Raw genomic sequence first — 13,241 nt, 5'->3', positions numbered from 1 at the left:
GCAAAAGTCAACCCTTTAGAAAAATGCATCCCATCTTCCCAAGTAGAGACAAATGGTATCTGAAGACGTGAAAGATCAACCATATCTTCCCAAGTATTTGAGTAGAATGACTCAGCAGGAGGTCTGTAGCCAGTGGTCGTATTTCTATTATGCTGGACACCAATATCATCATTTGCATCACCTTCATCATGGTACTCCATATTTTCCTTTTCAAAATTGGGAACGACTTCATGTTCATCCACATCGTTCTCAAAGTCGCCTTGCTCAATCCTCTCTTCGTACTCATCCACAACCTCAACATTTTCACCATCATTCGCAACATGATCTTCTTCTTCGTCTTCCTCCTCTAAATGTGTCTGTTGAGGATAGAGGGTTTCACTAGTATTAGCAACATGATCTTGAGATGGGAGCGTATAACCTCCCATCGTATACCCTCCCATTGTATACCCTCCCATTGTAGTGCATCTATCATCTAGGGCTGTAAATTGTAAAGCCGTAGTTGTTTCTTGCACCACCTCAGTAGTGTTATCTGCAAGCGCCTCCAAACTTACATACAACTCAGCAGCATTTACTTGGGGCATTTTCTGGATCCTATTAAACATCATCTTTACATGTTTATCTTCTTTGATCGCCATATACCCATAATTTATCCGTTCATGAAGGACTTCTTGTGGGTAACGATAAATAATCTTGATGTCATACCAAGTACGATTCAATTTCAATTCGTCCATTATTTTCCTCTTCAAATCATTCAACGTCTTCAACTTACGACGTAACATCATGTAGTAGCATTCGATGCCCTCCCCTCTAAATGGGAATCCGTCAATCCCTTCAGGATTGTGAAGAGGTCCACCGAAGTATACATTTATATTAATATTCTTCAAAGATTGTGAACCTATTAGAGAGCCAAGCCAAGGAAATTTATGTTAGTGACATATTTTATCTCTTTCATTTATGTTCGAATTACAAAACCTTTTCTATCTACTCAAAGTACAAAAATTACAAGGGATCTAAAAATGTAACAATTGCATATACTCACCCCACATCACATACAAACACACTCAATCATTATAATTTCGTACTCAAACAAATAAAAAAACTAAAAACAAAACTCACCCCCATTACAAATTTTAAACTCAGCTCTAACAAAAATATAAATAAAAATATCATCATTCCAGTGCTACGGAAATTAATGGCATACCCTATTACACTACTATTAATGAAATAACATAGAGCAGGGTTCATCAGACAAAAGAAAAAAAAAAAAAAAAACACTAATGTGAATATGATCATGATCAATCAAATTAGACATATCATCTGATTTGAAAATCAAGGCATTAATATACAGTGAAATATACTAGATGTGATATACAAACTCAAATTTTGACTCTGAATCATAAAAATCATACAATAAAAAATCCGTCATGACAGTAAATTTGTTTCGGATCTGCTAATATGTCATCAGCTTTATGCCATCCAGAAAATGGAAAAATGCTAGCTGCTTAATTAGGTGCAACTGGACCGGTGACCCAATTATTTTCATAGCTTTTACTGTATTCAATAATGTCTTTCTCATGGTTGGAATTTCATAAAAGTTGGAGGTTGCACAATTCTTTGAACCTGTTTCTTTTTTCTTTCCTTATGTGTCTATTATTTATATATTTATATAAATATATAAATATATAGTTGTATAAATATATAAATATAAATATATAGTTGTATAGATATATAAATATAAATATATAAATATAAATATATAGTTGTATAAATATATACATATATTTATATTTATATAAATATATAAATATAAATATAAATAAATATATAAATATAAATCTATACATTTATATAAATATAAATCTATATATTTATATAAATATATATATTTATATTTATATTTATATTTGCATTTAGTTGTATAAATATATTTATATAAATATATAGTTGTATAAATATATAAATATATTTCTATAAATATATAGTTGTATAAATATATAAATATATTTCTATAAATATATAAATATAAATAAATAAAAATAAAAATAAAAATATATATATAAATATTTAAACATATAGTTGTATAAATATAAATATATATACATATTTAAACAACCAACTAATATACATAAGGAGCCCTGCTTGGGCTTCCAGGCCGGTTACTCAAAAAAAAAAAAAACTAATATTATGAAACAAATATACATATTTAATACAAACAAATATCTTATCAGGAAACAAATATAAATATTTAATACAAACAAATATCTTATTAGGAAACAAATATAAATATTTAATACAAACAAATATTTTATCAAGAAATGGCATGACAAATTCAATGCAAGCAACACTTTTTAAAGCAGCTATATACACTAAACAACCAACTAGATAGTGAGGAGGAGACCCTTACTTGACATGAGGATGAGCAAATATACTGCTGAGATTGTATGAGAGTGAGAGGAGCAATGTTTTGCTGCTGATGTATGAGAGTTTATGAGAGTTGTATGATGTTTTGTGAGAGTTGTTGAGAGAGGTTTTGTGATAGAAGTTGCTGAAGGTGTGAGTTGTGTGAGACAGTCAAAATATTTTATGAGAGTTGTGTGAGAGGTTGTGTGAGAGTTTTTTATTACTGACCAATCACCCAAAAATAAAACACGGATATGACCAATGCCAAAACAGTGTTGGTCAGACTTTTCTTTATAAGCTTTGCACATTCAAAATAGACATAAAAATGGACATGACCAATCACCCAAAAACAAAATACAGACATGATGGCATGGCTGGTCAGATATTCTCTGCACGCCCAAAAGAGACCAAAAACAAAACACAGTAGGCTGGTCAGCTTTGCACATTCAAAATAAATATTTGACATGACCAATCACTCAAAAACAAAACACATGATAGGCTGGTCAGATATTCTCTACACAGACATGATAGGCTGGTCAGATATTCTCTGCACGCCCAAAAGAGACAAAAAACATGGACGACCAAGACGTGTGAGTGGGGGTCTGAATGCGTAAAAATCGAGTCTCAGGGACTCGATTTTACTTTGAGTAAATCGAGTCTATGAGACTCGATTTCTACGTGGAGTACACGTGGACTTTTGGCATGGAAAACCAGGTAAACCGAGCCTTAGAGGCTCGATTTAGAGGCCCTAAATCGACCCTCTAAGGCTCGAGTTGTTACAATCACAAATTGTTTGCAAACGGGGTCAACTAACTGAATAGTTAGTTTTTTAATGCTAGTTTCCTACAATCTCCCACATTGTTTCGTTAATATGCAAACCGGTTCTTATTTAGCAAAACGCAACGTTTCGACATCTTTCGGTGAAACCCAAACGCTACGTCATCCCCTGCGCTTAAGAACAAGAAATAAGAAGATAAAAAATGAAAGTTTTGGATACCCAGTTGCATTCTTTGAGATTCTTGCTATCCTTCTGTGGTATTTCTTATTTTATTTAATCAATGCCACTTACTGTTATAGTTTCAGTTTAATGGGTCAGCTTCTTAATCTAGTACAACCCACTTTCTTCTTAAACAAATTCAGTTTCTACAAAGATAGACCCACAACGTTGTTTCAGCAAAAACCGTGTTCATATGGAGGAAACTGTGCTCTTCAGAAACACCATTACCATGGTCTTCAATTGTCTTTCCCAGGTTATACAACTTAAAAACAACTTCAACATTTGTGTTTTTGTCTTTCTTTTTTTTTTTTTTTTTTTTTTTTTTCATGTTAATTTGCTGAGACTGTGGAGCTTAATTTTGACAGGTGAGGTAGTTGGTCGTGTTGAAAGCTTTTTCAAATGTAAGGTACTATAATAATGTCCCACTTCTTTTTTGTGCTTATTCAAAGTTAGTCCTATTTGTGGTAACAATTGTAAACTGTTTAATTCTTATTCTCACTATATATAGTTAGTTGCCTAGTGCCTATTTGTGAGAATAATTACTTCCATGCTATGTAACATTGGAATGGAAAAGAAGCTTTATCTCTTATTTTCTGCGCAGTTTGTTCATCTGATTTTTGTTTGGCGGTTTATCCCATTTTTCTTTTGTAAAATAATGACCTTTTTTGAAACTAGAGTACAACAGAAGCATACAAAAAGAACCCCCCCTAAGAGATTGCTGTTCAATAATTGATAGTGTGTGTTATACTCAAATATACAAAATTTCATATTGGGAATTTTTAGTGGAAGAAGATTAAGAAATGTGTCCTCCAGTTATTGTAATAGTATTGGCTTCCACTGCATCATTTGAGGTCTCTGAAAATTAATGTTGTAGGTCAGCTGTGGCATTACTGTTAAAACCGGGTTTTTCCCTTCGGCTTATCTTTGTAATGGAGGAGAATTGGATGCTATCCCGCACGTACAAACTCTTAGAAAGTTGCCCAAGGAGAGGCTTGCTTCAAAAGTCGTCATGGTCAGATTTGATTCTACCATATTGCTTCGGGAAGAACTGGACCAGCAGACCCGACCAGTCTCCAATGCGCTTTTCACCATTAAGTATTTATATGAAGCTGGGGCCAAAGTAATTCTAGCGAGTGACTGGAGCGTAACAAGTAACCCAAAACTTGTTCTTGCAGAGTCTGTTGCAGGTAATATCTAAATCAGTTCCTGCCTCTGATTTAGTTTTACATTTAGGACCCTTCAATTCTGGTTCATTAATAATAGATGTTTACTGCCTTAACTCAAAATTGAAATTTCTTCATCCTTCATTAATTTAAGGAAGTTGCTTTGGAATTAATGCTTGAAGGTCTATATTTCAGATTTCTTGTCATCAATCCTTCAATGCAAGGTTGTTCCAGTAAGCTGCATTTCTTGTAACATACCACCAAAGATGGAAGGCCTTGAGAAAGCAGACATCTTTCTTCTTGAGAATCTTTCTGAATTTAAAGAGGAAGTTGCCAATTGTTCAAAGTTTGCTAAGATGTTATCATCAGGAGTTGATATTTTTGTTAATGACTCTTTTTCCCAGTCTCATAAAATCCTTGCATCAACCGTTGGTGTTACTCGTTTTTGTCATTCCTGTGTAGCTGGTTTTTACTTTGAGGAGAGCTTATGTCAACTAAAAAAGGTTGCAGAAACCAGCAGAAATCCTTATTTTGCTGTTGTATGTCTCTACTGCTGCTGCTTACAAGTTTTTTTTTTTTTTTTTGCATAATAGCTAAAATTTTCTGTATAATTCTAGAAGCCTTAGATGTTTTCTATATTAATTTCTGTATTAGACTTGGTATGTATGCAATGCAGATTGGAGGGGGTAATTTCTTTGACAAAGCAGCTGCCTTGCATTTTTTGGCTTCTAGATGTGATGGATTGGTCTTTGTTGGACGGATGTCATTTCAAATAATGCATGCATTGGGAGTATCCGTTCCTTTAAATTTTGTGGAACATGGGGCACTCAGAGAAGCTTTACATATAGTCCGGTTTGCACAGAATAGAGATATTCAAATCCTCTATCCAAAAGATTTTTGGTGCAAGAATGATTGTCTTCCAGGGAAATTGGAATTGTTTCCTGCTCATAGCATTTTGGATGGTGAGATTGCTTTTAATTCACCCTGGAACATTAAACTTTGCATTTACTTTTTAATGATTGGACTCTTTATGAATTAGTAACCCTCATCACAAGTCAATTTGATCAAGCACTTTTGCATAAAAGTGCTGTAATGTGATGGTTAGGAAACAACAACCCCCACCCACACACACACACATGCGCACGCTCGCGCTTTTTCAATTATTAAAAGGCTATCTATTTCAAAAAGATAGTCTTTTTAATAATAGAAAAGTTCCAGGGGGTGGGGATTGTCTAAGACCAAAACTTATCTATTTGGTTTAGAAGGTAGGAGTTGATTGACATACCAGAACTATCTAGTTTCTTTATTGTCTTAACTCCCATTATTTTTCACTGCTTTTTAGGATTTTGGCTGTGAGGACATAGTACATGAGAAGAATTTTGTTGTTCACTATTTTTTTGCTGATGTGGCCATGTGGGTGTGTAGGGCTTTTAGAGCACTTGACTAATCCCTCAGGTGTTTGTGCAGTCCCTAGTCCCACGCACTTGGGGTGATTACCGGGAAGAATCCTTGGGTTGGCCTAAGGTGTTGGTTAGGAAACTTGAACCAGGACCTCATGGATCACATGAGGCCAAAGAACCACTAGACCAGCCCTTTGGGGTTTCATTGTACACTTGCAAGTTCCTTGTGGTATTCTCCACAAAATCAACATATAGGAAAGATATATCATTTAATGTTGATTTTTCTTGGTTTTCTATATATTTATATAATCATAGTTGTAACAATTAGGAAAATTGTAGTTTAGATGTCCCTGTCTACTTCGTCTATTTGACTAGATTATGCAGATTTTACAATCTTCTTATCTATTAACCCAATGAGTATTAGAGGCCAGTTTAATATGAGCCCATTGATTATTGATAACAATCCATTTGCAGCTATATTTTTCCCAATAACCTCTAGCTCAAATGGCACCTTCTCCCCTTATAAGAGCAAGGTGAAGGGTGATGTTGTGTGTTCAAACCCCATTGTGTTCACGTGTACCTTACCAATCGAAAATAAAAATGGCTGCTATATTTGGTATTGCTATTTGATAGTTTTTTTAAAATGCAAAGGGTGGTTGATTTGAAGTTAGGGTGTGGGTTAAACAACAGTTTATATGTATATCTCTCACTTAATAAACATTTGGTGTGTTGGGTCATGTAATTCTCATGAATGCTGACTAATTAATTAGTGGATTCCCTCTTGCATATGTAGTTACTGAAGAAGTTAAAATTGGTTGTATAACCTGAGACCTGTTAACAATACATAGTTCTCCTTCCCAGTTCCCCTCTCTTCTTTTTAGAGATTCATTTCATTATCCATCACCTTTCTCATTGGTGCAATCATTCAAGTTTCATGTATGTCATAACCTATCAGGGCTATCTTAAGTATTACCAAAAATGTGCTGATCTATTTCTTGACTAGTTTCTACCTGGTTTTGGTCAAAATACTTGTGGTCCCATAACCCTTCAAAAGGATAACTCTCTCTCATGTTAATAATAAATGAGTCTAATTGCAAGTTGTGCACTCCCAATCATATAAGAAGTGATCTGAAGGATGCAAGTGAGGATCTAGAATTCATTATATGCCAAGCTAAAAGTCCAATATTTTGTTACCACAGCCTGTGTGGCACTTGGTGCTATTTTGTATCAATGACTAATAGAATGCTAGATAACTACCATCTTTATTTTCCTAGATTCACCAAGTACCATGTGTTTTCAAGGTGTGAAATTGCAAACTGGCAAAAGAATGAAAGAATATCTCTAATTGGTAGATCGGGTGGGTTTTAACATCATAGTTTTTTGGTGGTTCCAATTTTGTAATTAACATTCCACAAAATGATAATAATTTTTACTTTTTAATTATTTATCCAAAATTCCTTTTGTTTTAGGTTGGGTACCTGTGGATCTTGGGCCTATGTCACTGGGTGAGATAAACTCCTTGCTTACAAAATGCAAGGTAAAATACGAATAGAACCAAATGAGTCCAAATTTTCATTTGTGAGAATTACATCCATTGTCACCGCAAATGGCTATTATGAATTTTTAAAATTTTAATGCATATAAGATACTGTTAAAACACATGGTTATACTTTAATCTCTGTCTATATATAGCATGCTGAACTTAGTCCTGGAGAGAGATATCAAAAATTTCACAAGCTTGATATGATTTAAAAGGGGAAGGTCTTGGGTTCATCTGTGGTAGGGAAGGTATTTGGGAAGGAGAAGGCTACCTTCCATTGTGTAGCCTATTATTGCTGTTTGATTTAAAAAAAAAAAAAAAGAAAGGAACTCATAAATATTTAATCTTTTTTTTTAATGGATAATATGCAGCAAAGTTCATTCTTAAGTAAATTCTTATTTTATTTGATGATGAATTTATGTTCTTGGGAATAATTTGCTGTTGTTGCTGCTTTCATTATGTTCAGACCTACCTGACATCTTTACTCTTTATTGTGTTACAGAAAGTTATATGGATTGGTCCAGTGAAATTCAGCAACTCAAATCAACATACAAATGGAGCATCTAAATTGGCTCAAATGCTTGATCTTCTAAGTCAGAGCAACTGTGATTTAACCGTTGTCGGGAATATGGCATGCAAAGTGATAATGCAGGAATCAAGTTCCATTTCTGAATTTAATATGCTTGAGAATGCTTCAGTTGTATGGGAATTTCTCAAAGGAAGAAAGCTTCCAGGGGTGACGGCCTTAGATAGGGTATGCTCCATTAATTTTTTTTATCAGTTCTGCTGCCAAAAAAAAAAAAAATCAATGATTGTCACTTCTGCATGTGTCACTTTTACCCCTCATGGTTGGATTTACCATCAAATTCTTAGAAAGGTCATATCCACTACACAAGGTTCTCACTTCTACAGGGTATGAGAGAGGTGATCAGTAGGCAATCTTACCCTCAATTTTGGAGGTAATTGAATGATGTTTGCCATTTGATGCAGTGAAAAAAAATTTCATCAAACAACATTTATTGTTGGCTAGTATTGTTTGGTCATGTCAATACTTGTATTGTAAAATCTGGAACGTTACTCCTTGCTGGTGGGAAGTTATTGAACGCATACCTAAGTTATGTAAAACAATGGATTGATTAAATCATATTAAGTATGTCTAAACAGTCCCAAAGGGATTTTACAACTCTTTATTGTTTTGTGCCCACACAAAATTGACTTTAGCAGATAAAGATCATGTTAACATTAAGTTTTAATAAGTCCATGCCTAAAGGTTCAATCTCTTTGACCTATTCCCGTACTCCGTGTGCCTTTCTGGAATCATATGAATCACAACTGCTTGGGATTCTTGCTTCATATCTGAGGATAAAGATGTTACTTTTCATGTCAAGGGCCAAACATGATTATGAATACGCAATATCCAGTTGAAAACAAGATAGCTAAGAGATCTGACTCATCTATTCTCACTTAAGGGGAGTGCAACTTTGGTAATGCACTTTTACAAAGCACAACTATTTTAAACTTCACTTTTGCCTAGGTACAGCTTTTCCAAACAACCTCATTTTCAAAAAGCTGGAAAAGAAGTTGTACTAAATGAGCAAAGGGCTTACAAGTTCAGCACTCCATCATATAATAATAGATTACTGTTTGAATTTCTTATATGTAGTTGCTTTGTGCAGGCATACCCATTTGAGATCAATTGGAACGCTACTTATTGTGATCCAATGCAACCTTTGGTAGTTGATATTGGAAGTGGTACTTTTTCAGAAGCTCCTAAACATTTATTTTTTATTTTTTTAAAAGCAACAGAGTCTGCAATTACTGGTTCTTTCCTGACGTTTGGATTTTGAATGACAGGTAATGGACTTTTTATTCTGGGGATGGCTAGAAAGAGGAAGGATTTGAATTTTCTTGGTTTAGAGATTAATGAAAAGGTTTTCTCTTTTTTTGTTTTCCCCTTGTTGCTTAAATCTTAGACTCATCATAGTTGATAATTATTTTTTACAATTTTTTTCAGCTCGTACGGCGTTGTCTAGATTCTGTTCAACAATCTACCATTAAGAATGGGTAAGGGTTATTGACTTGTAGTGCTGCACTACATTTATGGTACCTGTGACAAAAATTAAATTTTCAGTCTAACTGGGTTAAGTTTTGCATATTGATTCTACCAGCATTTTTTGTGTTTTGTGTGAAACTTTGGGCCCGTTTAGTAAGAGATTTCTAGTAACGTTATTGTTGTTTTGTGGAAATACGTGTGGGTGAAAAAGTGTGTGGAAATACGTGTAATGTTGTTTAAACATTGAAAACTGTTGTTTAAACAACAGTGCCAAACACCCTCTTAGGCTTTCGTTATTTGTATCTTCCAAAGTTATAAGTTCTGGTTTCAAGTTCGATGGGGAGAATGACACCATTGGTGTCTTTTACATTTAGAAAAGTAGATCATGTAGTTGATTGATTATGAGTTGTTATAGGAAGATTTTTTTTCATTGAAAACTGTTCTTGTCCCAAATATTATAGGTTGAAGATGAAAAATTTGGCGGCAAGCATATTTTGGGGTTTTATTGATTTTAATTTTTCATAGCTGGTTTAAAATATTTATTATTGTCTGTGTCAAATCTATTGACTACAAGTTTTTATTCGATCATCTTAGCTGTCTTCTTGGTTTTTCTGTGTTAGGTACTTCATTGCGACAAATGCAACGTCAACATTTCGTTCCGTAGTGTCTAGTTACCCTGGAAAGTTGGTTCTTGTTTCAATACAGGTTAGAATTAAAAACTAAAGTGTAGAGAATGATTTTATGCATAATGGATCTGTTTAGATCATGTCCTTTTACGCATAATGGATCTGATGTTGTTGACTATGATTTCTCAGAAAAATCAACCATCAGTTAGTCAAGCTGACTTCTTGAAGAATAATCTTTAACATTTTGTATTGGATTTGATATTACATGTTTTACATTATGACTTATGCAATTCATTAAAGTGAGAAATTTGGACCTAAAGAGTAGAGAATCCAATTCCACCTCCATTAATGCCCCTAACCTGCTCCTCACAGATCCTGCCGTAATGGCCATTAGATGGCACCTCCCCCACTGGGTCACCACACCACCCTTGCCACAACCCACCCCCCCCCCCCCCCCCCCCCCCCCGCGAACCAAGAAAAAAACCTGCTGCTGTCAATGCTGCACCGATATTTATGTAACCTGCTACCAGCACCATAGTTCCTCTCATCATCACTGCTACCTCCACTATTGTCAACTTGGCCCCTCCAAGGCATCATCAATCCACAACCAAACACCCTTTCCACCCCAATGCCATCTCACAACCACTGTTCTGGGAACTTTTTCCACCACCAGGATCATCAGGAGTATGCCACTGCTAACAGCATTGTTGCCTCTTCCAAACAACTACTTCTATGGCAAACACCACCAACACTGCCACCACCATCAAATCGTGAGCTATAATGCCACCATGATAACAAAAACTACACTTCACTGCTATCCTGCCGTCTCCAGGTCTATAAAACGGTGTCCACTGCCTGTTTTGTCATTCCTCACCATGACCACCATTTATTAGGTGTAGTAGTAGTAGCTTATCATGGGTTTTCACTTATCTTGACTGGACATGTTGACTTGTTGACTTCTTTCTCCCTAATGTTACTTTGACTTGTAATTGTCTGGGAGCTAATTATCTGGTGCATATAGTTTTTACTCTCTTCCTTAACTGTTTTGGCATGAAGATTTTTGAAGGGAAGGAAAGGACTCTTCCTTTTCCTTTCTGAAGTTTGTAGAAACATGGGGTTAGAATTGTTCAGATGCCATTTTCCTTATTGTCCAGTTCAGATCACAGTTGGGTGGGACTGAGAACTGCACCTTTGACATTCCATCTCCCCCTAGATCCTTTCCCCAATTACTCTGCCTATGCCAGAAATTGAGAAGAATTTTTTAAAACCAATTCTTATTTTTTCATGTCAGAATGAGCCAATGAGGTAGATATTCATTTTCAGATTTCTTATCGTAAGCCAATTGGGTAGCTTCTCACATTAGGAAAAAAATGTATACCATTTTTTTTATATGATGTGGAACCTCACCATGGTATACCATTTTTTCTTATGAGAAAAGGTGCATGTGAGCTTTTTGCAAAGGAGAGGGGGTAGGGGAGGGTCTTTTATGAGGTTCTCAATTCACTTTAATCTTTCTCCTTGAAAATGAAACTGAAAGTAGGCCAGTACTGTACGATTGAGTTGCAAATTTGATGACAGTGGCTTGTTTTTTCTTGTAATTTCATTCCTTCTTTAACATTAACTGCTAAATTTAAATGCATGTGTAATTTAAGTAAGATTTTTTTTTTCTCCATATAGTGTCCCAATCCTGATTTTAACAAACCAGAATATAGATGGAGAATGCTTCAAAGGGCATTAGTTGAAGCAGTAGCAGATCTTCTTACATCAGATGGAAAGGTAACAGTGTTTCCATGTAGCCTAATGCTGTAATTTTTTTTTCTTTTTTTTTTTGGGGTACTCTAAGCAGCATTCCCTTGGGAAATCAGGGGTATATTAGGATTTCATCTTCTTCTTTTTTTTCTTTCTAAAGTTGCACATTGTCATACTGTGCTGTGGTTTGCTTAAGATCAGACAATCAGCAAAGGCCATGATCAGTTTGTAAGTCCAAAAGCTAGATAGATTATTTGACCATCTTTTTTCTTGTATTTATTAGGTCTTTCTGCAATCTGACATAGAAGCAGTAGCTGTGAGAATGAGAGAACAATTTTTAAAATATGGCAAGGGTAAACTTTCTGTTGTACATGATCAAGATGCTGAAATTAATAGAGGGTGGCTTGAGGAGAACCCATTTGGAGTTAGGTCAGATTGGGAACAACATGTTATAGATCGTGGGGCCCCTATGTACAGATTAATGCTTTCAAAATCAACCGGTGTTGAATGAAGTTGCTGGAAAGATGGCTGTATTATATAGCGGGAGAGCTAATTGGGATGTCTCATGCCTCTCAAAAGCATGTGAAAGTGAGCAAATGCCACTGCATTAAGGCTCTATCCTTTCCTAAAGGCAATTTTTCTCCGAGCGACGTCATCTTGAAACTGTTATCTACTAGTAATTTGCTGCATCTGAGTACATTTATCAATTCATAATTGGGTAGAATTATGCCTGTTGTTCGACCAGCAACTTATTGCAATCTGCCCAGAATTTCGATTATTTCAACAAGGGACTGGGGCAGTTGAACTTCTAGCTGTGTGGATTGCATTCTACCGGGTGATTTAACATGGAATTTATATATGGTGGATAGCCTGAAGTAAACTGATGGAAGAAACAGCGACTCTTTTTCAGTATAATTATTACTTCATAGATTGGAGCAACTTAGAAAATGAACTTTGGAGGAAGATGTTGGGTAACTGTCCATACTTGCAGGGATGAAAAAGGACAGGTCCAGTTACCAATGGTTGTCAGCAGTTGTCAATGATGTCTACATGTAAAAGAAAGCAGTAGGGAAGGGCTTCATTCCTTCAACTAAAACTTGCTGTTTCCTTAAAATTTATTTTTTCTTCTTTAAATTTTGATCATGTTTTCCAAATGTATGTTTGTTTCTACCTCCTGAGTTTGTTTGGAAGTTGTAGGATCAATCTTCATTCTGCTGATGTTTTATCTGAATTTGCAACTGCTTTAGACTTTCAGGATACTGCTGCATCCATTTCTCCTTTGTCATCCAAATGAAAATCAAATATTTCTTTTT

At 35.1% G+C, this 13,241-nt stretch overlaps 1 protein-coding gene across 2 annotated transcripts; it reads left to right on the top strand.

The window, feature by feature from the left end:
- Window positions 1-3,373: 3,373 nt before the first annotated feature.
- Window positions 3,374-13,241, top strand: LOC126691880 (uncharacterized). 2 transcript variants are annotated; one of them, XM_050387193.1, is made up of 13 exons: window positions 3,374-3,650; window positions 3,763-3,803; window positions 4,272-4,584; window positions 4,756-5,099; window positions 5,237-5,522; window positions 7,430-7,497; window positions 8,003-8,254; window positions 9,177-9,252; window positions 9,355-9,431; window positions 9,515-9,564; window positions 10,174-10,258; window positions 11,857-11,955; window positions 12,212-13,241. In XM_050387193.1, exons 1-13 carry the CDS (start codon window positions 3,488-3,490, stop codon window positions 12,437-12,439), a joined length of 2,082 nt encoding a protein of 693 aa, XP_050243150.1. In that variant the 5' UTR covers window positions 3,374-3,487; the 3' UTR covers window positions 12,440-13,241. The 2 variants fall into 2 exon arrangements, with proteins under 2 accessions (XP_050243150.1, XP_050243151.1); XM_050387194.1 differs by having other exon boundaries at window positions 3,540-3,650; window positions 3,763-3,798.

Source organism: Quercus robur, chromosome 7, assembly GCF_932294415.1.
Source record: "Quercus robur chromosome 7, dhQueRobu3.1, whole genome shotgun sequence".
Taxonomy (NCBI): Eukaryota; Viridiplantae; Streptophyta; class Magnoliopsida; order Fagales; family Fagaceae; genus Quercus; species Quercus robur.
This window is presented reverse-complemented; position numbering and strand designations above follow the sequence as displayed.

Coding starts and splice junctions, on each gene's coding strand:
- LOC126691880 (XM_050387193.1), top strand. CDS start 3,488: ATGGGTCAGCTTCTTAATCTAGTACAACCCACTTTCTTCTTAAACAAA. Junction 3,804..4,271: donor AAAGCTTTTTCAAATGTAAG/GTACTATAATAA, acceptor TTAATGTTGTAG/GTCAGCTGTGGCATTACTGT. Junction 11,956..12,211: donor TTCTTACATCAGATGGAAAG/GTAACAGTGTTT, acceptor TGTATTTATTAG/GTCTTTCTGCAATCTGACAT.